Source organism: Erythrolamprus reginae, chromosome 7 (genome assembly GCF_031021105.1).
Source record: "Erythrolamprus reginae isolate rEryReg1 chromosome 7, rEryReg1.hap1, whole genome shotgun sequence".
In the NCBI taxonomy this organism is placed as follows: domain Eukaryota; kingdom Metazoa; phylum Chordata; class Lepidosauria; order Squamata; family Dipsadidae; genus Erythrolamprus; species Erythrolamprus reginae.
The window spans coordinates 25080726-25107976 of NC_091956.1; the positions used below are offsets into that span (position 1 = coordinate 25080726).

General features: G+C 36.8%; 1 protein-coding gene across 2 annotated transcripts in view; it reads right to left on the reverse strand.

Annotated features, from left to right (window-relative positions):
* LOC139170268 (cyclic nucleotide-binding domain-containing protein 2-like) overlaps positions 1-27251 on the reverse strand; it is a 73397-nt gene that overhangs the window by 43358 nt on the left and 2788 nt on the right. For both annotated transcript variants that reach the window (XM_070757245.1, XM_070757244.1), the window contains exons 3-6: positions 20615-20692; positions 15072-15160; positions 11984-12146; positions 10885-10968 (exon numbers count right to left, since the gene is read on the reverse strand). In XM_070757245.1, coding sequence (XP_070613346.1) covers positions 10885-10968; positions 11984-12146; positions 15072-15160; positions 20615-20692 — 414 coding nt within the window. The remainder of the gene's footprint in view (positions 1-10884; positions 10969-11983; positions 12147-15071; positions 15161-20614; positions 20693-27251) is intronic.

A 27251-nucleotide genomic window follows, 5' to 3' on the forward strand; every position in this document is an offset into this window, starting at 1 on the left:
TCTCCATTGTGTTTCGTGTTCAAAAGAGAAGATCGTGAAAGTTTTAAGTAAAAGTCTTTTTTTCTTCAGGGCGAAAGTGAAAGTTTTTCCCTGTTTGAATTCATCCGCAAATAACAGCCGGATCTAATTTTTTTTTTACTTTTACTTTTCCATCTTGAACGTGAACTTTGGAACCTATAAAATAATTTCTTGACTTCATGGTTTAACAAAATAGCCTAAATTTGACATGACTATTTAGAAAATTTTAACTGCTAAAGGAAATTACTAGTGATGATTAGAATTGGTTTTTGATAGACTGTCAAAATCATAATGTTCTGGGCTTAAATTTTGAAGCGGAGGAACACAGCTTTGCTGCCTTTTTTTCTCTTTCTTGTTGCTCCTTTTCACAACATGAAATAATTTAATAACTATGAACTAAATGGAATCTAGAAGAGATTGAAATCACTTCTTTTTTGGATTACTTACTATTGGATTAACCTATTTGGATTACTTGCTGAGCCTTTTTGGATTATTTGCTGACTCCTTTTGGATTATTTGTTGAGAATTCTTTTGTTTAACATCTGCCCTGCTGCATAGAAATTAACTTGACTCCATCTTGGGATTTGTTTCTTTGTTCCTGCCTTGAACTTGGAAAATAAACTGACTTCACTTTGAATACAAGCAAGCTTCTGATTTGTCTTACTCTTTGAACCTTGAACTGAAACCAAATACAACTTCACCCTCTGAGACTTGGATCTTCATCTTTACTTTCTAGCAAAATTACAGGTTCCATAAGAAGAACTTAAGTATATTAAGTATATAATATTGCTATTGTGTCTTTGCATAATTATTTTTTTTTCCTGACTTTCCTTTGACTTTTTTTTTAATTCCTTGTGCATTCTTATTATTAGAAGAAGTTTAGCTTGAACTATATGCATTGTTAATAACCCTTGGGTTCCTGCTCTATTTTAAATAGTTGAATTAAAATATTACCTCCCTTTTTCTTTTTCCCTTTGAACAACTCTTTTCACTTTTCATTAATAACTTTAATAACTTTTATTTTTTTCCCTTTCTCCCCTTTCTTCCCTCCTCCCAAAGCTTCCCCTCCAATGCTTTTTCTTTTGTTTTCTATATATAGCTGATATTTCTTTTTTTCTTTTATTTTTTGTCTCCCTCTTATTTCCAAAGGTTAATACCTGTTCTCTCTTCTTGTGGCATTGAATAATAATATTTTTTTTTGAATTCTGTTATTAATTGAATTGGTATTGAATTGGTATAGTTATATTTTAAGGGAATTTCATTGAACAGATTTGGAATTACACTGAACAGATTTGGAATTTATAGCAATTTTTTTCTTTTTCACTATATATAAATTGAAACCAATTTCAAATTTGAAATAGTGGATTCTAATTTGATAATGTCCCATACCTCAACCCTTGTTAAAACAGCAAAAAAACAAACTACACCAACTACCCTCTCTCCACAAGTGTCACCGCATTCTTCCCCTTCACACCAGGTGATAACCATGTCCACCAAAGATAAAGACAAAGACAAAACAATGCAGTCCAACCTTGCAACTATACATGAGACTTTAAATACTTTGAAGGACTTCATGGTTAAATCACAAGAAGATGCCACTCAACAAAGAGAGGCCATAAAGGAGGAGGCAACACAACAAAGAGAAGCCATAAAGGAGGAGGCAACACAACAAAGAGAAGCCATAAAAGCGGACTTGGCAGAATTCAAAGTGGAGATGGCCCAAATGAAAGCTGACATGGGTGAGATGAAAGACCAGATAAAGCAGATCCAACAAACACTCCAAGAAAGTGATGACCGAGTTAAAAAAGTTGAAGAGCAATCTGATAAAAATGAGAAAAGAATGGACTACCTTGAAGGGAGAGCTGATGAAAGATACAGAAGATATGATGAATCAATCATCCAGCTGGAGATGCAACGAGCTTCGTACGGACTTCGATTTCAGAATATAAAAGAGGAAAAAGATGAAGATTTAAAAATGACTATGGCGGAGATTATTGGAGGTATACTCCAAGAGGATCCTGCAGCTCTACTGAAAGAAATCGATGAAGTATACCGAATCTCGAATAGCTATATCCGTCGACACAACCTCCCAAGAGAGATACATATTAAGTTCACAAGAAAAGCGTTGCGAGATGAGATACTTCATTACTCAAGAAATTCCCAGCCTCAACGACATGGAGTAGACATAAAGATACTAAAACAAGTTCCAAGAAGTGTCAGAGAAAACAGAAGAGATTATCACTTTTTAACTAAAATCTTGATCAAAGAAAATATCACTTACCGTTGGCTTATTCCACAAGGACTTTCTCTGACATGGCGTTCTACAAGGTACAAACTGGAAAACGTAGAACAAGCCATGTACTTTCTTGAAAAGAGTGGCATCGGCCACTCCGATTACACAAGTAAGCAACAAGTGGTCCAACTACAACCAGCTCAACAGCAACCAGGGGAAAAATTACCAACTCAGCAAGAAGAAGATTTGGGAGCCACCGCTCAAGTAATAGAGCAGGACCAAGGTCCTAGAAGAGTTCAACCTCAGCGAGAAACCAAAAAACCCATTAAATGATAACAAATAAAGACTTAAAAATCTTTTCCATAAATGTCAATGGACTTAACGAACCAAGAAAAAGGAAGCAAATTTTTTCTAAAATTAGAAATCAAAATGTTCAGATTGCAATATTACAAGAAGTTCATATTAAAAAAGATAACCAAAAATTACTGTTGAATCCCAAAATTGGAAAAATGTATGCTGCATTAGCAGACAAAAAAAAAAGAGGTGTAGTGATGTATGTTAAGAATTCTATAAATTCCAAACAAATATATAAGGATAAAGAGGGTAGGATACTGATTGTACAAGTTGATATTGAACCTAGACCTCTAGTGGTTGTTTCTATCTATGCTCCCAATGAAGACCAAATGACATTTTATAAAAATTTACACCAAATAATAATAGACTTAGCTATCGACAATGTATTGATAATAGGTGACTTCAATGCTATTACGAATAGACAATTAGACCATTCAGGAGGGGGAGGCAACAAAAAAAGGGAAAAAGGTAAAAAAACAAGAAGGAATTTGCTACCTAGTACTTTCCAAAAAATGAAAGCGGAATTATTACTAAGTGATATTTGGAGGGAAAGACACCCCCACAAAAGGCAATTTACCTTCTACTCCAACCCTCACAAAATTTGGACGAGAATTGACATGATATGGGCGCCAAAAATGGTGGCAGAACAAATAAGAGAGGTCGAGATAGATGTTAATACATGGGCTGATCACAACCCAATAGTGGTCTATATGACGATGAATAATAAACAGAACAACTGGCGGATGAATAGATATATATTAAATGATAAGAAATATAAGGATTGGATTGAGAAGGAATTAAAAATATTTTTTGAAATTAATAAAACATCAGACACTACTCCACAGAATTTATGGGACACAGTTAAAGCGTATATAAGAGGCTTAACAATATCTTATACAGCAAAACATAATAAGGAAAAGAAATTAGAGTACTTACAATTAACAAATGAACTAAAACAATTAGAATCCTTATCGCAGCAACACATTAAGAACAGAGATTTAAAGACAGAAATAAATGTAATTAAACATAAAATTAGAGTTATAGAACAAAACCAACTAACTGAAAAGATCAAAAGAGCAAAGCAACAATATTTTGAACACGCAAATAAACCCGGCAGATGGTTAGCGTATAAACTTAGAAAACAGAGCCAATCAAAATTAATCCAAAAATTAGAAGACAAAGATGGCATAATAAAATATGATACAGAAGGTAAGGCAGACATTGTGTATAACTTCTATAAAGAGCTATATGCTAAAGATCATGTCACTGAAGATGAAGTTTTTAACTATTTAAAAGCTTCAAATTTACCACAAATAACAGAAGACCAACAGGCCACCATGGATGGACCAATAACAATGGAGGAACTCCTAACAACAATTAAAAAACAGAAAAGTAATAAGGCCACAGGCCCAGATGCCATACCTGCAGAATGGTACAAGATAGAGAATGAAACAATAAGAAACCATATGTTAGAAACCTTTAATTTATGTAGACTTGAGGGAAAAATCCCCAAATCTTGGTCAGAATCACTGACAACCTTAATACACAAACAGGGTACAGAACCAGAAAAAATTAAAAACTATAGGCCTATATCATTATTAAATGTAGACTATAAGATATTTATCGCCATCTATGCAGAGAGACTTAAAAGAGTTATAAATGGAATAATACACCAAGACCAAAATGGGTTTCTTCCAGGGAGACAAATTAAAAATAATCTTAGAACTGTAATAAATATACTAAGTACTATGAACAACACCCAGACAAGACGGCATCTTTAATGTTTCTAGATGCTCAAAAGGCCTTCGACAACGTTAATTGGATATTCATAAAAATGCTATTAAATAAAATGAGATTTGGCTCAAAATTTGTTAACTTAATAGATACTATTTATTCAAAACAAACAACGAACATAATACTGAACAACAATCAATTACCAACACTTGATATAAACAAGGGAGTTCGTCAAGGTTGTCCTATATCACCATTGTTATTTATCATGACTCTTGAAACCTTATTAATTAAAATAAGAGCGGACCCTAAAATAAAAGGTTTAACTGTAGGAGACGAAACCTATAAACTCCAGGCCTTTGCAGATGATCTAATGTTCATAATTGAAGAACCGACAACAACAGTTTCTACCTTACTGCAAACCATTGAACAATACGGAAACGTAGCAGGTTTAAAGATAAATAAAAGTAAAACACATTTCTTGACCAAAAATATGAATAAAACACAAGAAACCAAATTAGAAAGTATTTCTGGAATAAAGACTGTAAAAAAAGTAAAATATTTAGGAATAAATTTAACAGCGAAAACAATAACATTAAAAAATGATAACTATATAAAATTATTAGTAGAAATTAAAAAAGACTTAGCAATGTGGAATAATTTGAAAATATCTTTTCTAGGAAGAATTGCAACAATTAAGATGAATATTTTACCCAAGGTTTTATTTCTTTTTCAGGTAATACCAATAAACCCAGGTGGAATTTTTTTAAAAACTTTAACAAACCTAGTTAAAAAATTTATATGGCAAGGGAAAAAAGCAAGGATAAAAATAAATTGCTTAGAAGATATTAAAGAAAGAGGAGGATTTGGCCTTCCAAATTGGAAACTATACTATCAGGCTGCTGCATTAACATGGCTTAGAGAGTGGATAATCCTAGATAATAAAAGAACACTTAACCTAGAAGGACATGATTTAATGCTTGGATGGCATGCATTTTTATGGTATGATAAAGACAAAAACCATTCATATTTTAAAAGGCATACATTAAGGAAATACTTATTAGAAGTATGGAAAGACATAAAGAAAAATCATTTTTTAAATATCCCAGAATGGCTAGCTCCTTTAGAAGCAATAACGCATCCAAAGTCTATAAAAGACAAGAAAATAACTCATAGATATAAAGAATTATTAAATGATCAGATGAAGCTTAAATCTAGAATTGAACTACAAGAAGAAGGGATAATAATAGACTGGTGGCACTACGCCCAGATCCGATCTAGATATCAGAAGGATAAAACTCTTTACATTTTTAATAAAAGTAAGAATCCTTTAACTACCTTAATTACCACTAATTCAACAAAAATGATAGGGAAAATATATAAACTACTCATCGCTCATAAAAATATAGAGCTGACTTTAAAAGACACTATGATAAGATGGTGTAGAAATATCGGCAAGGAAATAGACATAGACACATGGGAGAAAGTGTGGATCAATAATTGGAAAATGACTAAATCAGTTTCATTAAAAGAAAATCAAATTAAAATGTTTTATAGATGGCATCTCCCACCAAATAGGATAGCAAAAATGTTTCCCAAAACATCCCCAGTATGCTGGAAATGTAAGAAGGATATAGGAACTTATTACCATCAATGGTGGACATGTGGTAAAGCTAAAACATATTGGAAGATGATTGAAAAAATATTAAAAGAAATAATAAAGCAAGATATAGATAACACCCCGGAATTTTATTTACTAGGTGTTACAAATCAGACCTACAAGAAAGAAATTTTTTATTTAATTATACACATATTAACCGCGGCTAGAATAATATATGCGCAAAATTGGAAAGGGGAGGAAATCCCCAAGGAAGAAGAGGTTATAGCCAAAATATTAGATTGCGCTGAAATGGACATGATGACAAGAAGACTAAACGATCAAGAAGATACTAAATTTTATGAAACATGGAACAATGTTTATAAATGGATAGATAAGAAAAAATAACACATATAGATTGATTTTTAGTTATTTCTTTTGTATTTGTTTTTACCTAGGTGATAACAATATTAATACTAGTTCAAAAGTACTTTTTGATGATTATGATATAGTAGTGTATGCACAAATATAATGCAATATACTAAGATCTTTGATGTATAATAATTGATATTAGCTTAAATCTTTGGATTGATGGTTTGACATTATTTCATCATACTAATTAGCGTTATATTAAAGGTATCTTTCTGGCAACTATGCTATACTAACCCTATTTAACATCTACATTGAATTCAAGATTTGTAAAACTTTAACTCAAACTTATTAACTTTTTTTTCTACAATAGTTAACATATTTTTAATTATGTATTCTTTTTCTATATTTGAATGTATACTTTCATAAGAAGCGGGGGAAATACACCCCCACTTTATGTTTATTGTTTGTATGTATTTGTTTGTTTTTTATGAAAATTAATAAAAAAAATTATAAAATAAATAAATAAAATAAATAAAATAAAATCCAGATTTCCTATCATATGCTTCACTCTTTTACTATGATTGTAAAATAAGATATTATAAAATCTACACTGTTAATGAATTAGAAATATATTTTGATTACAGCAGTTAATGTTAAACCTGTAACTGAGAGGAAAAACTTGAAGTTAATTGCTGAAGATTATAGTGTAAAATACCACAAAGATCTTTTCTATCTTACATCTAAAATCTCACAGGAGCCTATTCTTTCGTTTTGCTGCTCAAGGAGAACTATGATTGATAATTCATTTAGCTGTAACAGGCACGGCTGTTATTGTCATGAATATTCATACCAGTGATGTAGTGAAGGGCCACTCATCTTCGATGCTAGCAGTGCACCCTCCATGGCTGTTGCAGGCACACATTCATCTGTCGGGTGCACACACATGCACAGCAAGCAAAATCTTGTGTGAGGATGCACACACGAGCGAGATTTCAGTGGTTTTTACTGATATTTTTGCTTCCGTGCATGCAAAAAATCAGTGAGAATCGCTAATATCTCGCTTCCGCTTTCACACGAGATTTTGCTTGCTATGAATGTGGAGAAGCCAAATCTCGCGTGGGTGCATGTGTTAGGAATGCACAGCTGTGCGCGCAGCTCCCATTTTTCCATTTTTCCAACTGGGGGGGGGGAATCATTGACCCCCTCAGAGAGGGTCCGCAACTTGGGCGTCCTCCTCGATCCACAGCTCTCATTAGAGAAACATCTTTCAGCTGTGGCGAGGGGGGCGTTTGCCCAGGTTCGCCTGGTGCGCCAGTTGCGGCCCTATTTGAACCGGGAGTCACTGCTCACAGTCACTCATGCCCTCATCACCTCGAGGCTCGACTACTGTAATGCTCTCTACATGGGGCTACCTTTGAAAAGTGTTCGGAAACTTCAGATCGTGCAGAATGCAGCTGCGAGAGCAATTATGGGCTTCTCTAAGTATGCCCATATTACTCCAACACTCCGCAGTCTACATTGATTGCCGATCAGTTTCCGGTCACAATTCAAAGTATTGGTTATGACCTATAAAGCCCTTCATGGCACCGGACCAGAATATCTTCGGGACCGCCTCCTGCCGCATGAATCCCAGCGGCCGGTTAGGTCCCACAGAGTCGGCCTTCTTCGGGTCCCGTCGACTAAACAATGTCGTCTGACAGGACCCAGGGGAAGAGCCTTCTCTGTGGCGGCCCCGACCCTCTGGAACCAGCTCCCCCCTGAGATTAGGATTGCCCCCACCGTCCTTGCCTTTCGTAAACTCCTTAAGACCCACCTCTGCCATCAGGCATGGGGGAACTAAAACATCTCCCCCTTGCCCATGTTATGTTGTTGATTGATTGACTGTGTGCCTGTTTTTTATATATATTGGGATTGTTTTAGGAAATTACTAATTTTAAATTGTAATTAGATTGGTGGGCATTGGATTTTTATTATGTACTGTTTTTTATTATTGTTGTGAGCCGCCCCGAGTTTGCGGAGAGGGGCGGCATATAAATCCAATTAATCTAATCTAATCTAATTGGAGCTGCGCACCAGTCCGCGTAACCAGCAGCCCCTTATTGCAGTGATGTCTTGCTGCCGGTTCGAACTGGTTTGCCCAAGCCAGTGGCGGAAATATGCCCCCACTCAACGAACTGGCAGCGATGGCCAGCTGCCCATGCTCCCGAACTGATCCTCCACTCCTTCAAAGCAGCTGGCAAAGAACCCTCTGCACATGCACAAAGGCTTCTGCACATGCGCCAAAGGTCGTTTCCCCGATGTGATACAAAACACGCACTTTTGACGCAATGCGAACTGGTAGGGAAGTTAAGTGGAACCCACTGATTCACATGAGAGAAAAATGTTGATCTGATGTACTGTTACGGGGAAAGTCTATTAGTGCAATACTGCCTTCCACATGTAAATTTTAATTTATGCCATACCACCTTACATTTAATACCTAGGAATCAGGAGACGCCCACTGGATGGACACTTTGAACACAAAGAACCTAGAGGCTAAACAAGATGGGCAAGTCTGAAAGAGGAACCAGCAACGATGCAGATGTTTTGGCTCATACATTACTCCTTTTGCAGTGAAAGCATAAATGAGGACAGCGTTTTCAATAATTAATTAATGTAATTAATCTCACACATTCTGCCTTTTTGCTTTGGGCACTTATGCAAGGATTATCTGTAAAGTAAGGTTACAAGGCACGTAGCTCTCGCAGGAAATGTTCGCGGGGGAAGTTAGCATTACTATCGTATAAATGGAAGCCAGCAGAAAAGAACAAGCAGTGCCAGTGGTCAGTAGATTTATTTTTATTTATTTTATTTATTCATTTGTCCAATACACAATACATATGGAAGAGAATAGACAAGAAGTAACATATATAAAGATAATATGTAAAAATAGAGAAGATATATGAAAGGAAGAAAATATATATGATATATGAGATAAAGGAAAGACAATTGGACAGGGGATGAAAGGCACACTAGTGCACTTATGTACGCCCCTTACTGACCTCTTAGGAACCTGGAGAGGTCAATCGTGGATAGTCTAAGGGAGAAATGTTGGGGGTTAGGGGTTGACACTATTGAGTCCGGTAATGAGTTCCACGCTTCAACAACTCGATTGTTAAAGTCATATTTTTTACAGTCAAGTTTGGAGCGGTTAATATTAAGTTTGAATCTGTTGCGTGCTCTTGTGTTGTTGTGGTTGAAGCTGAAGTAGTCATTGACCGGTAGGACGTTGCAGCATATGATCTTGTGGGCAATACTTAAATTGTGTTTTAGGCGCCGTAGTTCTAAGCTTTCTAGACCCAGGATTGTTAGTCTATTTTTGTAGGGTATTCTGTTTCAAGTGGAGGAGTGAAGGGCTCTTCTGGTGAAATATCTTTAGACGTTTTCAAGGGTGTTGAGGTCCGAGATGTGGCATGGATTCCAGACAGATGAGCTGTATTCAAGGATGGGTCTGGCAAAAGTTTTGTAGGCTCTTGTGAGTAGTGTGAGATTTCCGGAGCAGAAGCTACGTAGAATCAGGTTAACAACTCTAGAAGCTTTTTTGGCGATATTGTTGCAGTGAGCTTTAGCACTTAGGTCATTTGATATTAGTATTCCAAGGTCTTTTACTGAGTGTGGGTTGGCTGTGAGAATTTGTTTATTCAGATCATCGACTGGCGTTGTAGTGAAGGTTAGAGATGAGCGTCCTCATTCCGTTTCCCTCCAAGTGCGAAGTACGCGCTGTAATACGCTACCTGAATGCTAAGGGCACAAATGCTGCTGTGATGGGTGCCCAAGATGTTTACTGAAGCACAAAAAATTGACAGAGTCAGTGCCGCCCGAGAATTTCTTGACCATTTCGAGATTGAAGGTGAGGCTTTTCTCCGCTGTAAAGTGACAGGAGATGAAACTTTGGCTTATCACCATACTCCAGAAAGCAAATGTCAATCAATGCAGTGGCACCATACCCATTCTCCTCCAGCCAAAAAATTCAAACTTCAGCAATCGGCGAGAAAAATCTTGGGCATCCATTGCGCACAAATCTTGGGCATCCATCGCAGCAGCGTTCATGCCCTTTTTCTCCACAGCAATTTCATTTTTAAAAAAATAAAAATCCTACAATTAGCATTATCACAAACAGATGTCTTACTCATCATTATTTACCTCTGAATTTTCTTTCCTTTCCTTACTAGGGGTAGGGAATGTTGACTCTTCTATGACTTGTGGACTTCAATTCCCAGAATTCCTGAGCCAATCATGCTAGCTCGGGAATTCTGGAATTGAAGTCCACATGTCATAGAAGAGCCAATGTTCCCTACTCCTGAGTTAAACTATTGCATGAAAAGGGCCTGCAAAAATTTGTGATTTAACTCATGCGTGCTACGAAACAACTTTTTGTTGTTGCTCTTGCAAGAAACCAACTTTTCAGAAATAGAAAAACAAACTTTAGGTAGTGATATTGTGTACATCAGTGTCACAGCTAGAACGGAGCTCTCCAACCAAATGTTACCACTGCCAAATCCAAAATATTTGGTGAGGAAAAGAAGTCTATACCCCATACCTTTTTGTCAATCACAAGAAGTTCGGCGTCAGATTTACAAATAACTGAAGCAGGACGTCTCATGTTGGTCAACAGACAGGTTTCCTTGAAAAACAAGAGTAGTTTTAGCCTGCCTTTCTGTCAATTTACTAAGAAAAATATACAAAAGCATATTAGTCAGTTATATCAAAATTACTCTTAGCATTTTGCATCCAATGTCTCCTCTTTGGAGAAGGGCCCTGAGATTGGTGAAGCTAATCAGCTGCACAGTTCTATATAAATGAATGTTTTAGATGATGAACTTTTTTTCCTGGGTGCCAAAAGCTTGTGCGCGCACACTATCACACATATGCAAATGCCCACACACCCATAATTCAATGCCTGGAAGGGCGAAAATGGCCACCCTAACCCCTGCAGAGGCCCTCTGGAGGCCCAAAACAGCCCATTTCCAAACTTCTGGTGGGCCCAGTACACCCATTTTTTCACCCTCCACAGGCTCCAGAGGCTTTCCTGGAGCCTGAGGAGGGCAAAAACAACCCCCTGGCCCTCCTGGAAACCTAAAATGCCCTCCCAGAGCTCTGTGCGAGCCAAATATCAACTAGCCAGCTCACATATGCACACTGGAGCTGCGCTAGGGCAAATGGCTCATGTGCCGGCAGACATGGCTCCACGTACCACCTGTGGCACGCACGCCATAGGTTTGCCATCACTGGTTTAGATCCTTCCCCAGTCTAGGTTCAAACCCATGCAAAGGTGACATTAGTCACTCTCTTGAATGGTTTATGTTGGGACCTGAATGAAGGGAAACTTGGTAACTTTTGATACTATTGGCCATGGTATCTTATTGGCCTTCCTAGGTGGGTTGGGAATTCATTTTGCCATGGTTCTGTTCTCATTGGGTTTCTTCTTTCGTTCATGAAAATGATTTACACTGCCATAGAAATGGGATTATTTATTGGAAACATTATAAAACCCTAGTAATCAATTGCCCTGCACATACTTTCTTAATGTAAGTTTAAAATTATTCTTGACACATTTCTCTTTCATCTTTTTTAACTCTGTACACTAAGAATTGGCATCTGTGCAAATTATTTTATTTTATAAACAGGAAAATGGTTACCCCTATGAAATCTTCTCCTTCCAGTTCATACAGTACTTTGGAGGCTAAAATCCCATTTTCACATTTTTCATCAGTTATAGTAAATTTCAGCTTGCCAGACAATAGTAAGTAACATTCAGTTGCCTCATGTCCTTGTTTCATAATGACTGTTCCAGTTATGTACCTATAAGAATAAATATTTTACAAGTCATTTCTACAATACTTAGAATGTAATCAGCAACTGATTTTTAAGAAGGGATATCCTTGTATGGAGTATATGATAAATATTTTAGGTATATGTAAATATGAATCATTTTTAAATATTTTAAATATTCAGTACTTTTGTACCTTCTTTATATGATCATAGAAGAATCCTACAATCCTGTTCTAAATAGAGTGTTCCCTCGATTTTCGCGGGGGATGTGTTCCGAGACCGCCAGCGAAAGTCGAATTTCCGCGAAGTAGAGATGCGGAAGTAAATACACTATTTTTGGCTATGAACAGTATCCCAAGCCTTCCCTTAACACTTTAAACCCCTATATTACAATTTCCCATTCCCTTAGCAACCATTTAGATTATTACTCACCATGTTTATTTATCAAAGTTTATTTAAAAAAATGTTTTTTAAAGGCAGACGAAAGTTTGGTAATGACATATGATGTCATCGGACAGGAAAAACCGTGGTATAGGGAAAAAAACTGCAAAGTATTTTTTTATTAATACTTTTTTAAAAACCGTGGTATAGACGTTTCGCGAAGTTCAAACCCGCGAAAATCGAGGGAACACTATATTATGTAGTTTCCTTAGGTTTACTCAATAGAAATTGAGTATTGTACCTTACAAATATGTCCTGACCTGCGATACAAGCAATGGAATAAAATATTATGGTTCATATCATCAAAGAACTAAAGTACTCAATTCTACTGCTTCATGAATTTCAGTATATGTTTAGAAGCAGACATTTTTAAATATGCGTGCAATCTGACTTTCCTGATTGCTTATTTGTATACCCCATGACAATCATGCAGTGCTGTACCACATGATTCTTGACAAATGTATCTTTTCTTTTATGTACACTGACAGCATTTGAATCAAAGACAAGTTCCCTGTGTGTCCAATCACACTTGGCCAATAAATAATTCTTATTTTCTGCAGATGATTTACTAATTTGCATATCAGATTCATGTAGTCTCCTTGATTTTTAGAGGACAATAAGTACGCTTGTAAAAAGCCACAAAGAATGCACAGATATGTTAAAGGCATCTCTTTTTGGCATCCCTCTGTAAAGATTTTTCTTGCTTTTGAATGGATACAATGCAAGGAATCCTAGCAAAATAATTGCTCCGATATTATTTATTTATTTTTATTTATTTATTTTGTCCAATACACAATGAGGGTTTTAGTGGGTATACATCTATATACACATAGTAAAATACATGATGAAGGTTATAGAGGAGATACTCATAGTAAAATATATCTAGGAAAGAATAGAAAATAAGATATAGTAATAGAACATATCAATGAAAGAATAGAAGAAGAGATATAGGAATAGAAGGTATAGGAGATATAGGAGAGCAATAGGACAGGGGACGTCCTATTTGTATTAAGGCATTATTACAGTAATATTTAGAAGGGCTTTTCCTTTATTAAGTGGAAAATCATATTTTTTTGCAATTTTAAAAATGGCACAATCTTGATATGAAATATTCATGAACTTCATTGCTTTGCCGTGAAGATCTGTGGTGGCACAATAGTTAGAACAGAGTATTGCAGGCTAATTCTGCTGACTTCCAACTGCCACCAGGTCGGGAGTTTGATTCTGACCAGCTCAAGGTTAACTTAGCTTTCCATCCTTCTGAGGTTGGTAAAATGAGGATCCAGATTGTCGGGGACAATAGGCCGACTCTGCCTTAAGAGAGGGCTGTAAAGCACTGTGAAGTGGTATATAAGTCTAAGTGTTATTGCTAGTGTCCCATATCTGATTTCAGCAAGGTTACTTCCATCTGTTCAAATATATTTCAGCACAGCTTCTTTCAGGAAGTGCCAACACTGCTTCCAAATTATATTTTTTGCTTCTAATCTGAAAAAGTATCAATTTATCATATTAATCAAGAGGATCTATCTTTGGAAAAAACGTATTTCCTTCCTTACACTTAGAAAAGCAATGTCCTGCCATATAGCTACAATATTTCTGAACCTTTTTTTTTTTTTTTTTAAATCCACTTAAAAATAGTAAAGGCCAAATTTTAAAAAGTGCTTGAATTCATTTATTTTTTAGAGGGTATATGAAGTATCCGATGACTGGGCCAACAGATACAACTGTGGATTATGCAAACAAAATTTGATACCATAGCTCAGTGATGGCTAACCTTTACTGGACCGAGTGTCCAACCATATGCGTGGCCCCAATGTATGCGCCCCGCCTCGTGCATGTGTGCATGCCTCCACATGCACTTTGCCCCATGCATGTGCCCCCCCACATACATGCCTCTCTGTGCGCCCCCCCCCCCACATGTGCAGCAGATATTTGACAACCAGCTGACCGGCAAGAGGCATGCACACATGCACACCAGAGCTGAACAGGGGCGACGGCTTGCGTGCCCCCAGAGAGAGCACTGTGTGCCACCTCTGGCACAGTTGCCATAGGTTCGTCATCGCAGCCATAGCTAAAGAGTCTCCTCTAATTTTTGTCCTCAGCTTGAAAATGTTCACTCTACTAAATGAAGATTTGTTGGAAACTTTATAGACAAGCTGCAAAGTGCCAGCTAGGAAAAAACAATACACACCTTTAATGAGCTTTATACATTATCTTTCAAAGTAAAGCCATCTATCTATACATTTGTATTTTTCTTAGTCACCAAAGGTCTAGAAGCTCTCCATTAGAAGGCGGCTGTTGAATCGCAGAATACCAAAGTAATATTATGTAGCTTGCATCCGTCAATATTTTATTTTAATGGGGCAGGTCATTTCTAAAGAATGATAAATATTTAATCGGGGTGGAAATTCAGCTTTCTTGAAAAACATTCACCTTCTGACCTAGCTTTCTGAAGAGAGCTCATGGAGTGGATCTCATTCGCATCCAATAGTATCACCCAGGCTCCTTACTTACTTTTGATAGATGAAAGCTTGGCAGAGTTTCTGTTGTACATTGCTGGGGAAGCTGTAAAAGGTTCTGTTTGTCTCCAAACACAATTGAATCTGCAGAGGCAGGGGGAGAAGGTAGTTTATAGCAATCCGGGTATCGAAGGCCAGGCACTATCAATGTATCACTATTTATTTGTTTGTTTGTTTATTCATTCATTTATTTTATTTTGTCCCAAACACAATGAGGTTACAGGGGATATACATATAGTACATCAATCAATGGATAATATAAAACATAGGAAGAGTATTAGAAGAAAGAGATATTGTAGAGTGATAGAGGAAAAAGATAGAGAGTTATAGAAGAGACATTAGGACAGGGGACAGGAGGCACGCTTGGGCACTTATGTACGCCCCTTACTGACCTCTTAGGAATATGGAGAGGTCAACCGTGGATAGTCTAAGGGTAAAATGATGGGGGTTAGGGGATGACACTACAGAGTCCGGTAATGAGTTCCACGCTTTGACAACTCGATTGCTAAAGTTGTATTTTTTACAGTCAAATTTGGAGCGGTTAATATTGAACTTGTATCTGTTGTGAGCTCTTGTATTGTTGTGATTGAAACTGAAGCAGTCGTTGGCAGTAGGACGTTGCAGCATATGATCTTGTGAGCAATACTTAGATCACATTTAAGGTGTCGGAGTGCAAGGCTTTCAAGGCTCAGGATTGAAAGTCTAGTTTCGTAGGGTATTCTGTTACAGGTGAAAGAGTGAAGGGCTCTTCTGGTGAAGTATCTGGATATTTTCAAGGGTGTTAATGTCCAATATGCGGTATGGGTTCCAAGCAGATGAACTGTATTCAAGGATGGGTCTGGCGAAAGTTTTGTAAGCTCTGGTGAGTAGTGTGAGATTGCATATCACAATGCATAGGGGTCAGATTCAAAATTTTTAGGAATTCTCTGCCCAGTTGCTGGGTGGGCGTGGCCTATTTGGCCTATTTGGGGACAGGGGGCGTTTCTGCCCTCCCTGGACTCAGGGGCTGCTTCAAAGGTCGCCACCAGTGGTGAAATCCAATTTTTTAATAAACTACCAATTCTGTGGGCGTGGCTTGGTGGGCTTGATATGGCTTGGTGGGCGTGGTTTTGTGGTTGTCTCAGAAGAAGGATATTGCAAAATCTCCATTCCCTCCACACTCTGGGGCCAGCCAGAGCTGGTGTTTGCTGGTTCCCCGAATTACTCAAAATGTCCACTATCGGTTCTCCAGAACCTGTTAGAACCTGCTGGATTTCACCCCTGGTCGTAACTATGAAAACAGTTGTAAATCACTTTTTTTCAGTGCCATTGTAACTTAGAATGTTCATTAAATGAACTGTTGTACATTGAGGACTACTAAAAAAAAAGCCTGTTCTTTGTGCTTTATTACTCTGTCTGCTAAAGAATTCTGCAGTTTGGAGGCATGACAATCAATATTGGGTTCCTACCTGGATGGGGGAGGGCGGCATTCCAGTAGCAAAAATAGAGCTGTGCCGGCAGCTCTGGGTGACTGCACATGCACAGAAGCAAACCTTTGCGCCCGAGCGAAGTTTTGCTTCTGCGCATGTGCAGGAAGCACATTCTTGTGAGATAATACATGGGAGCATGAGATTTTGGCAATTTTTGGCATTTTTTTGCTTCCATGCACGTGCAAAAGCAAAAAAACCCACCAAAATCTCACAAGTGTACATGTCCTCTCGCGAGATTTTGCTCCCTGAGCATGCGCAGAAGCAAAATCTCGTGAAGGCACACACGCATGTCTACTGGAAATGTGGAGCGGTGCGCAGAGCACACGGGTAGCAGTGGGAGCCAGCAACCCTTCAATAATGACAATAATTGTATTTGCATATGTCTAAAAATTTGGGTGCATCTTATACTCTGAATGTAGCTCTTTTTTGGAAGATTTTTTCAGTCCTAACAAGGCATTAATGATCTCAGCAATTACTGGATTACAGGCTTTTTTTTTCATTGCTATTCCCTCCAAAGAAGGGTTTTTAAAGCCCTAACCAGGGGATAAAATGATGTGCTGAAGCTGACCAGACTAAGGACGCTAGCCAGATGAATACCTGGTAAGCAGATTTTTCCCCCTCTATTTTTCCCCCCCAAAATTAAAATTTTATTTATTTATTATTTATTTATTATTTAGATTTGTATGCCGCCCCTCGGACTCGGGGCGGCTCACAACAAGGCATAAACAAATCGTAACAAATCCAAATAAATTTAAATGCGTCTTATACTCCAAAAATTACAGTACTTTGTCTACTTTTAATTTGTCGTCTCTTTTCTCTTGTCTAAGCGGAAGCCTGTTTTAATGGAGTAGCAAGCACTCTGTGACATATCCCAAATGACACATTCAATCCAAGGAACAATGTTTAATAGAATCATTGTTCTAGGATAACAAGATAATATATCCCAACTGTGTTCTGTTCATGAAACTGGCTCTGCATTGCCTCAATATAACTTGAGTTAGCTTTCTAAGATATATTGCTCAAAATCTGGTGAGATTTAGTCATTCTCACTTGAAATGCAAGATTTCAAATAAATTTCAATAAAAGCTATGGAGATTCTCAATGATCCAGGTTATGATTGTCCCAAAGGTGCTTTTTCCAAGAGGCAACTGGACTTCCTTGGTTTTTTTTCTTTTGAAGATGTTTCGCTTCTCATCCAAGAAGCTTCTTCAGCATCTTCAAAGAAAAACCAGAAAATCCAGTTGCTTTTTGAAAAAAAATCAATTAAACCTTTTATTTTTATTCAATTTTGTGGTCTGTCTTGCATGCTAAGACTCTGATTTATATGGTAATCTTCAAAGTTTGTAAAAAGGAATCTAGCAATCTACTAGCAATCAACCTATTCTCCAAAGCACCTGAGAATAGAACAAGAAGCAATGGGTGGAAACTAAATAAGGAGAGAAATAACTTAGAACTAAGGAGAAATTTCCTGTTTTTAAGAAGATGTTGGACAATAATTTTTCTGAAGTAGGGTAGGGTTTCCTGCCTAAGCAGGGGGTTGGACTAGAAGACCTCCAAGGTCCCTTCCAACTCTGTTGTTGTTGTTGTTGTTGTTGTTATGGAATGGGAGCTTCTTTTCAAGAATATAAAATAATCACAAAAGCTATAGTTTGCTTCTTGAAGGTTTTGATTTCACTTCTGTAAACAGATGGTTTGTACAATACAGCACTGAGGTTGAGAAAAGATATTCTTTTTCTAGTGAAAAGTTTAGTTCAGCAGAATAAATTATAATTATTAATAAAAACAAAACAAAACAAGAATTGAACTAGGATAATTCAAAGTCTCCAAAAAGCAGAAATCAGATATAAACTCCACTATCAGTCACAATCCAGATGTGTTTTGATCAGAATTCCCAGAATTCCTTGTGTCTAATAAAATATTCTAGTTTGTTGGAAGGCAGGGAATTAGAATTTTTGCAACAACTTAGGGAAAGTTTATCATAATGCAACTAAAGCAGTATCTTTAAACAAATTAAAGCCTTAAGTCATCTCTTATGGAAACAATTTTTTTCTTGAGTTTCTAACATGTACAGAATCTCAAGACATGTGTGAATAAAGAAAATAGATATGAAAAAAACTATAGATTTTATTTTCCGAAGCTTTTTTAGAAAGAGCTTCTAATTTGACAGTTGTGGTTTTTATTGTAAAGGAACTCCCAGTCAGGGAATCATTTCTTTAAAATGATTTCCTTGGACAAATTACCAATGGAAAAATTCAAATAATTACATTAGCAAGGCCGATTATTAACTGATGGATAGTTTTACTTTACTAATATTGTCACTGCTTCAAGAAATAATGATTTATAAATCAGATATTTATTGAGTCAAACAAATCTCTGGCATAGGTTTTGATATAAACAGACCATAGCTTGTCGGTTAATGCCCCAATATGTAAAGTTACATTTCATAATTTAATGTTAAAAGATAAAACGCTTGTCAATATTTATCAGCTTTACAGAAAAGCTTTTATATTGAAACACTTAAATAAAAAATCTATGAGATCTAAAAGCCTGCCTATTATACAGAGAGTTAACAAAATGTGTCTTTATATAGTAGCACATGAAAGTAATTACATAGCCTATTAAAACTACAAAAGCTAGGTTTGTTGGATAGCATCCCAAATGCCAGAGGGTTTCCTAAATTTCACCTCCTTCCAAAATCAGAGATCGGATTCTCTAAAATCAAATATCCCCTCTTATTTCTCGGTCAAATGGAAAACAATAAGCATTTCTCTTGTTGTATAGAATGTGCCCTGCAAGTTGCAGCCAGCGCAGCATATATAGAGTGGTGGGATCCTGCTGGGGCCATGAATAAATTTAATACCATCTGGATCCGGCCACTAAAGGATTAATGTTTTTAATGGGTTTTCAGATTATTTTATACTGCTTTTATATGCCGTAGGCTGTCCAGAGTCTGGAAGGAGTCGAGTGGCCTATAAGTATAAATGCATTTAAGTAGAGGTTGGTGTGTGGCTTTGTCCGGTAAATAGTGGTGTCCTAGGGAGCCATTGGATTTTTTGTAGATCAGGATGTCCAGAAAGGCAAGTTAGTTGTTGGCTTCTATTTCCATGAATTGTATTTTGGGATGTAGGCTGTAGAGATGGGTGAGGAAGTTGTCCAGTTTTTCTTTCCCTTGTGGCCAAATTATGAAGGTGTAATCTACTTATCTAAGACAGAGTCTGGGTTTGTGTTCAGATTTATCCAAGGCATTGGTTTCAAAATATTCCATGTATAGGTGTGCGATGACAGGTGAGGGGGTGATCCCATGGGGGCTCCTTCTGTTTGTATCTTTGCCCATTGTGGATGAAGTATGTGTTTGTTGGTCAGTGGTTGGTCAGATCTAAGATGTGCTTTGGGGGGCAGGGGTATTTGTTTTGGATAGCTGTCAAGGCTTCTTTAATAGGCACTTTGGTGAACAGGGATATGACATGGAAGCTCACGAGAAGGTCGCTGGATAGTAGGCTTTGTTTCATTATAGTTTCTATGAAGTGGAATGAGTTTTGTACACACACACACACACACACACACATTTATTATTTATTTATTTATTGGATTTAGGCATAGAAATAGAGTAAAGAATTCAAAAAACCTCTGACATCCATTACCATAATGCTGTACCATTATTTATAAAGGTTTGTAACAACAGATTCTCATTGTTAGAGAAATCATTTCAGAATTATCATTAACAAGAATCAAATAATTTACACGCAGCTTATTATGAAGACATCATATTTCTTGGCTATAAATAAAACCCTCTTTTTCTTTTGGAAGGAAGCATCAATTTGCCACAATTGAAAGATAAAAAAATTAGCATAGGTATTGTTTGGAGTGCATGATGTTTCATTTAATAAATGAATTTAATATGATTCAACATTTACATACAATAATGGTTACTACCTTTTTAAACAAATGTTAAAATTAAGTTGAATGACTTAATTCAAATATTGGTATAAGCAATAATTGTCCACACATTTTTTTCATATTATTGTGTTCAAAATTATCAATCAAACAAGTGTTCATAGTTATCACTTACCTGTAGAATGTCCTTCGGTGTTCTTTCATTTGGACATATATGTAACAGATGTATAAGTCTTTCAAAATCTTTATTTTGCTACATAAAGAAAATGCAAACATTGTTCAGGGCATTTACAGTAACTAAACAGTTCCCCTAGTGACATGAGAGTATGAACAATACAAAAATATGCATTGCAGTCACAGCTAGTTCCAGGTCTGTTTATCTTGGTTTGACTATATTCAAGGAATAAATAATGGCAGTGTTTCTCAATTATTTTCTGTTACAACCCCCCCCCCCCCCCCCCAGGAAGAAGTAAACATTTCACACACACCCCACAACTCTCCGCGGGGACCATTGTTTGCAATATTCAGCAAATATCCAGGGGAAAAGCCTTCTCTGTGGCGACTCCGACCCTCTGGAACCAACTCCCCCCAGAGATTAGAACTGCCCCTACCCTCCTTGCCTTTCGTAAGCTACTTAAAACCCACCTCTGCCGCCAGGCATGGGGGAATTAAGACTTCTTCTCCCCCTAGGCTGATACAACTGTATGTATGGTATGTTTGTACGTATGCTGGTTTTATATATTAAGGGGTTTTAAGTTAGTTTTTAGTATTGGATTTTTACTGTATATTGTTCATGACTGTTGTTAGCCGCCCCGAGTTTTCGGAGAGGGGCGGCATATAAATCCAATAAATGAAATGAAATGAAATGTTTCAGCTGAAAAAAACTCAAGCGGCTTATCAGTGTAATTGGTGTGTTTGTTTATTTATTTATTTATTTATTTATTTATTATTTATTAGATTTGTATGCCGTCCCTCTCCGTAGACTCGGGGCGGCTAACAACATACAATAAAACAATTCACAACAAATCTAATAAATTTAAAAAAAAATTAAAAACCCCATGATTAAACCAGACATACACACAGACATACCATACATAAATTGTATAGGCCCGGGGGAGGGGGGAATGCCTCAATTCCCCCATGCCTGACAGCAGAGGTGAGTTTTAAGGAGTTTACGGAAGGCAAGGAGGGTGGGGGCAGTTCTAATCTCCGGGGGGAGCTGGTTCCAGAGAGTCAGGGCCGCCACAGAGAAGGCTCTTCCCCTGGGACCCGCCAGACGACATTGTTTAGTCGACGGGACCTGGAGAAGGCCAACTCTGTGGGACCTAATCGGTCGCTGGGATTCGTTTAAGTGACGTCTTAATTTATTTGGCTTCATGCTGTCTGCTTCTAACATTTTTAGACAAAGTAAACATACCAGTCTTTCCTCATCTCCCACCGTAGTCACAGTGAAGCCAATCGATACATATGCTTCATCATATTTCTTCATTTTGGTTTTTGGGCTTTCTCATTATCTCCATCTCTCTCCTCCTTTCTTTTCATCCCTGTTCAATATTTTTTCAGGGTGTCTCTTAAGGGTTTGTTATATGCACTTCATATCTCCTACTCTGTGCTGTGTGCTATTGTTCAGTGCAAAAAAATTCACTACTCCCTTTGGTAAAAAAAAGGGCATTCCCCGGGGGTCACACGCCTTCCCTGGCATCGCTTTGCGCCCTCCCCCCCGGGGAGGCACTATTTGAGAAACACTGCTACAGTCATAGAATCACAGGACTGGAGGGATCCTTAGAAATCTTGTAGTCCAGCCACCTGCCCAAGACTGGGGACCGGGGATGAAATTCAGCAGGTTCTGGAGAACTGGTAGCAGAAATTTTGAGTAGTTCGGAGAACTGGCAAATACCACCTCTGGCTGGCCGCAGAGTGGGGAGGGAATGGAGATTTTGCAATATCCTTCCCCCAGGAGTGGGGTGAGAATAAATATTTTGCAGTATCCTTTGCTTGCCGTATAATAATAATAATAATAATAATAATAATAATAATAATTATTATTATTATTATTATTATTTATTAGATTTGTATGCAGCCCCTCTCCGAAGACTCGGGGCGGCTCACAACAACGATAAAAACAATATTATACTGGCACAAATTTAATATTTAAAAAAAACTAAAAACCCTATCATAATTAAAAACCAAACAGCACATACATACCAAACATAAACCCAGGCCCAACCCAGGGCCATATATATATATATATATATATATATATATATATATATATATATATATATATATATATATATATATATATATATATATATATGTAGATTGTTCTGAGTTCGGGTTTTGCCCTGTGTAATGTTTTGCATGTCTATGCGACGTTTCGGTGAAATCTCATTCACCATCATCAGGCTGGAGTTCCAATCTTTGTGTTTTTGCAAATGAATATATATATATATATACACATACATACATACATACATACATATATATATATATACACACACACACACACATAGTAAAATACATGATGAAGGTTATAGAGGAGATACTCATAGTAAAATATATCTAAGAAATAATAGAAAAGAAGATATAGCTATAGGACAGGGGACGGAAGGCACTCTAGTATAAGTGCACTAGAGTGCCTTCCGTCCCCTGTCCTATAGCTCACCTATATCTCCTATATCTTTCTTCTATTCCTATATCTCTTCTTCTATTCTTTCATTGATATGTTCTATTACTATATCTTCTTTTCTATTATTTCTTAGATATATTTTACTATGAGTATCTCCTCTATAACCTTCATCATGTATTTTACTATGTGTGTGTGTGTGTGTGTATATATATATATATATATGTATATATATATATATATATATATGTATATATATATATATATATATCATATATATATATATATATATATATATATATATATATATATATATATATATATATATATATGGCCCTGGGTTGGGCCGAGAGGCAAAAAAGGAGCTGTGATGTTCCTTCAATATACCAGTGTGATTCGACACAAAATGTAACCCTTCCCTGGTACAGAGCTGAAGGGATTGGATACTGTAGCCTAGAGGATAATTCTCTGCCTTACAAGGCAAAGGTTGCAGGTTCAAGTCCCAGTGGGTATGGCTAGCTGATGAGGCCAAAATAAGGCCGAAATAGATCTATCCTAGTCTCCCTTAATTTTCAAATTCAGCTTAAAACATGTGACATACATACATATATATATATATATATATATATATATATATATATATATATATATATACCCTGTTTCCCCGATAGTAAGACACCCCCGATTGTAAGACGTATCGGGGGTTTCAGGGGGGTCGGCTAATATAAGCCGTATCCCGAAAGTAAGACATATGTCTTACTTTCGGGGAAACACGGGGGTATTGCCGCCTCCCTCTCATCTAGCTGCGCGCCGCCTCCTGCCCACGTCCGCACCTTCCCCCTCTCCATACGTCACTGCGCCGTCCCCTGCACTTGTCACTGCCGCCTCCTGCTTAAAATACGGTAATGCACACAGTATTAATCATACATCAGTAAAACATACACACTGGCATACTGGGGTACCATCTGCTGTTTTGTGGTGAATACAATACTGTTCAGGTTGTTAATAAATGTTAATTTTATGGTTAAAACAAAAAATTTGACAATTTTTTTCCAATATAAGACATACCCCGAAAGTAAGACATAGTGGGGCTTTTGGGGATAAAAAGAAAGTAAGACACTGTCTTACTTTCGGGGAAACACGGTATATATATATACACCCACTCCCTCATTGTGTATTGGACAAAATAAATAAATAAATAAAAATAAATATTTCAAGGGTGTGTGTTGGGGTATTTTTTATATATATACCGGGTGTAGATGTACAATAATTTCAACAGGTTTATTTTATTTTTAAAGTAAAACATATATCATTTAAATATCCATAGAGTAAAACTTAAGTCTATAGCCCAGTGGAAGTGATTTTCAAAGTAGATGAAAAACATTGTTACAATAAAACAACAAATGGTTTTGCCTATGTTTTAATGGTTAAAAATCTACAGTATATCAACAAGACTTCAAAAAAAATGCTACCAATCGCATTCTCATAGCAAATCTGATTTTGCTTATGACTTTAAGCATACAGTATATGATTATGTATTACTATTATGAATGATTATAGTATTTAATTTATATCCTTTAAGTTTCTCAACCCTTATTTTTGTACTGTAGTTTTTATATAAATACATATTTTAATTAATATGTGATATTGAGATGTTTGCAAAGTATAATAAAAAAGATCAAGATAGCCATCACATTTATCGATCACATATTTGAACCACCATCTGGTTCAAGTCCTTCACCCATCCTTCGGGATTGGGCAGCATAGAAGTCAAATAGATAGATAGATAGATAGATAGATAGATAGATAGATAGATAGATAGATAGATAGATAGATAGATAGATAGATAGATAAATGAATAAATCTCACTCACAAAGGGGCTCTAGGTAGTTATGCCATTGTATATCAGCAGGCTTTCAAATGCTACAGAACTATTTTTCCCCTATGTATAAGATTGAACTTAAAGGTAGGTGTATTGCTTTTGCTGACATTATAATTTTGATAATAATATCAGCATTATTCTGAACAAGTTCATTTAAATTGAACATGCCGAATTTCATTTAACAACATGTATATTTTTTCTACTTCCACTACTTTTTCCATTTTTTTCCATTTCTGACTCTCTCAAGAGCCATTCCCAGGAGTCAGAAAATGCCTTGGAACTGTGTATGGTTACTTTATGTGGAGCTATACTTAGAGATCTCTTTTACAGGAAAGTGCTCTCCAGTATCTGGAAATGGGCCACAATTAGTTTATTAGAAGCACATCCAATCTCAAGCTTCACTCTGACCACCGTGTTGCCAAAGAAAGATGGGGTGTGCTTAATGTTTTCCTCTAATGTACTTATCAGCTTCTGGATTAGAATCAAAATAATCGTTGAACTATTAGATTGAAGAATGAGATATAAATCTAATTATCTAGGAAAAGCAACATTTATTTATTTTTTGTTTAGATTTCATAACCACCCACCTTCCTCAGATACATCAGTACATTATTTTTAATATATTAAAAATATATTAATATTGTTTTATCTTATTTCTTGATAGTGATTAATATAATGCTTTTTTGGCATAATATGCTTCACTTTTCAAGAAATATGACTGTTTGATTGTTTGTTTATTAAAAGTGCATTACCCCTTCTCAAATGCATGACCAGGGTCTTAACAATTGTAAACCAAATACAGTGGAACCCCGACATAAGAGCTGCTCTACTTAAGAGCAACTCGAGATAAGAGCTGGGAGGGGAGAGATATTTTTGTTCTACTTACAAGCCCAAATTCGAGATACAAGCGCCAAGGAGCTGTCTCCTGAAGCCAAACGCTAACTTCCGCGTTCGGCTTCAGGAGACAGCTGCGAAGCGGCGCGCGTGTTTTAAAAGGTTGCAGCCGGCCTGGGGGGCTCGGGGGGGTGCTTGCAGCTTTCTTTCTTGCTCTTTTTCTTTCTCTCTTTTACCTTCCCTTCCTCTATTTCTTCTTTTCTTTCTCCTTCCCACCTTCTTCCCTCCCTCCCTTCACTCATTCCTCTCTTACTCTCCCCTTTCATAAGTTTCCTTGCTTCCTTCCTCTGTTCCTGTCCCTTCCCTCTTTCCTTCCTTCCTTCCCACCCTCCGTCCATTCATTCACCCATTCCTCTCTTGATCGCTTAAAGCCGGTCCCTGGTGCAAAAAGGGTTGGGGACCTCTGTCCTACAGGATTGGGTGGCAGAGAAGTTGAACATATGTAAATTTAAAAGTTTAAGAAAGTTTACAAGTTAAGTGAAAGAAACTTCATTATTCATTTATATGTACATGTACATTTCTTCATTAAAAACATGTCTTTCTGCATAATTTAGACTAACTTTGTGAGTTTTTTGAGGGCTGGAACCAATTAAAATTATTTACATTAATTCCTATGGGGAAAAGTCGTTCGAGATAAGAGCTGCTCGACTTAAGAGCCCAGGTCCGGAACGAATTAAACTCGTATCTCGAGGTACCACTGTACTGTATAAACAGTAAGTTGAAACTACATACAGTGTTCCCTCGATTTTTGCGGGTCCGAACTTCGCTAAAAGTCTATACCACTGTTTTTTAAAAATATTAATTAAAAAATACTTCGCGGTTTTTTCCCCTATATCACGGTTTTTCCCGCCCGATGACGTCATATGTCATCGCCAAACTTTCATCCGCCTTTAATAAACTTTTTTTAAAATAAACTTTAATAAATAAACATGGTGAGTAATAATCTAAATGCTTGCTAAAGGAATGGGAAATTGTAATTTAGGGGTTTAACGTGTTAAGGGAAGGCTTGTGATACTGTTCATAACCAAAAATAGTGTATTTACTTCCGCATCTCTACTTCGTGGAAATTCGACTTTTGCGGGCGGTCTCAGAACGCATCCCCCGTGAAAGTCGAGGGAACACTGTATATCATAAAATAACAACTGGGCAACACCACATAACAGACACCCACAGGCCAATACAGCTGAGAAATGGGCCAGAGGAATATTAGATAAGTTCACCAGCTTGAGGTATTTATAAAAAATAAGTATGGGTAAAAGCAATAAAAATATATTAAAAATATGAATGTTCCACATAGGAATTTTTTCTTCTTTTGCCCAAATTTATGTACTAGGCATTAAGGTGAACTGAAATATATTTCAACCTTCCTAGGAAAATCATATTTGTACTGGTATACCTTCAGATAAGGAG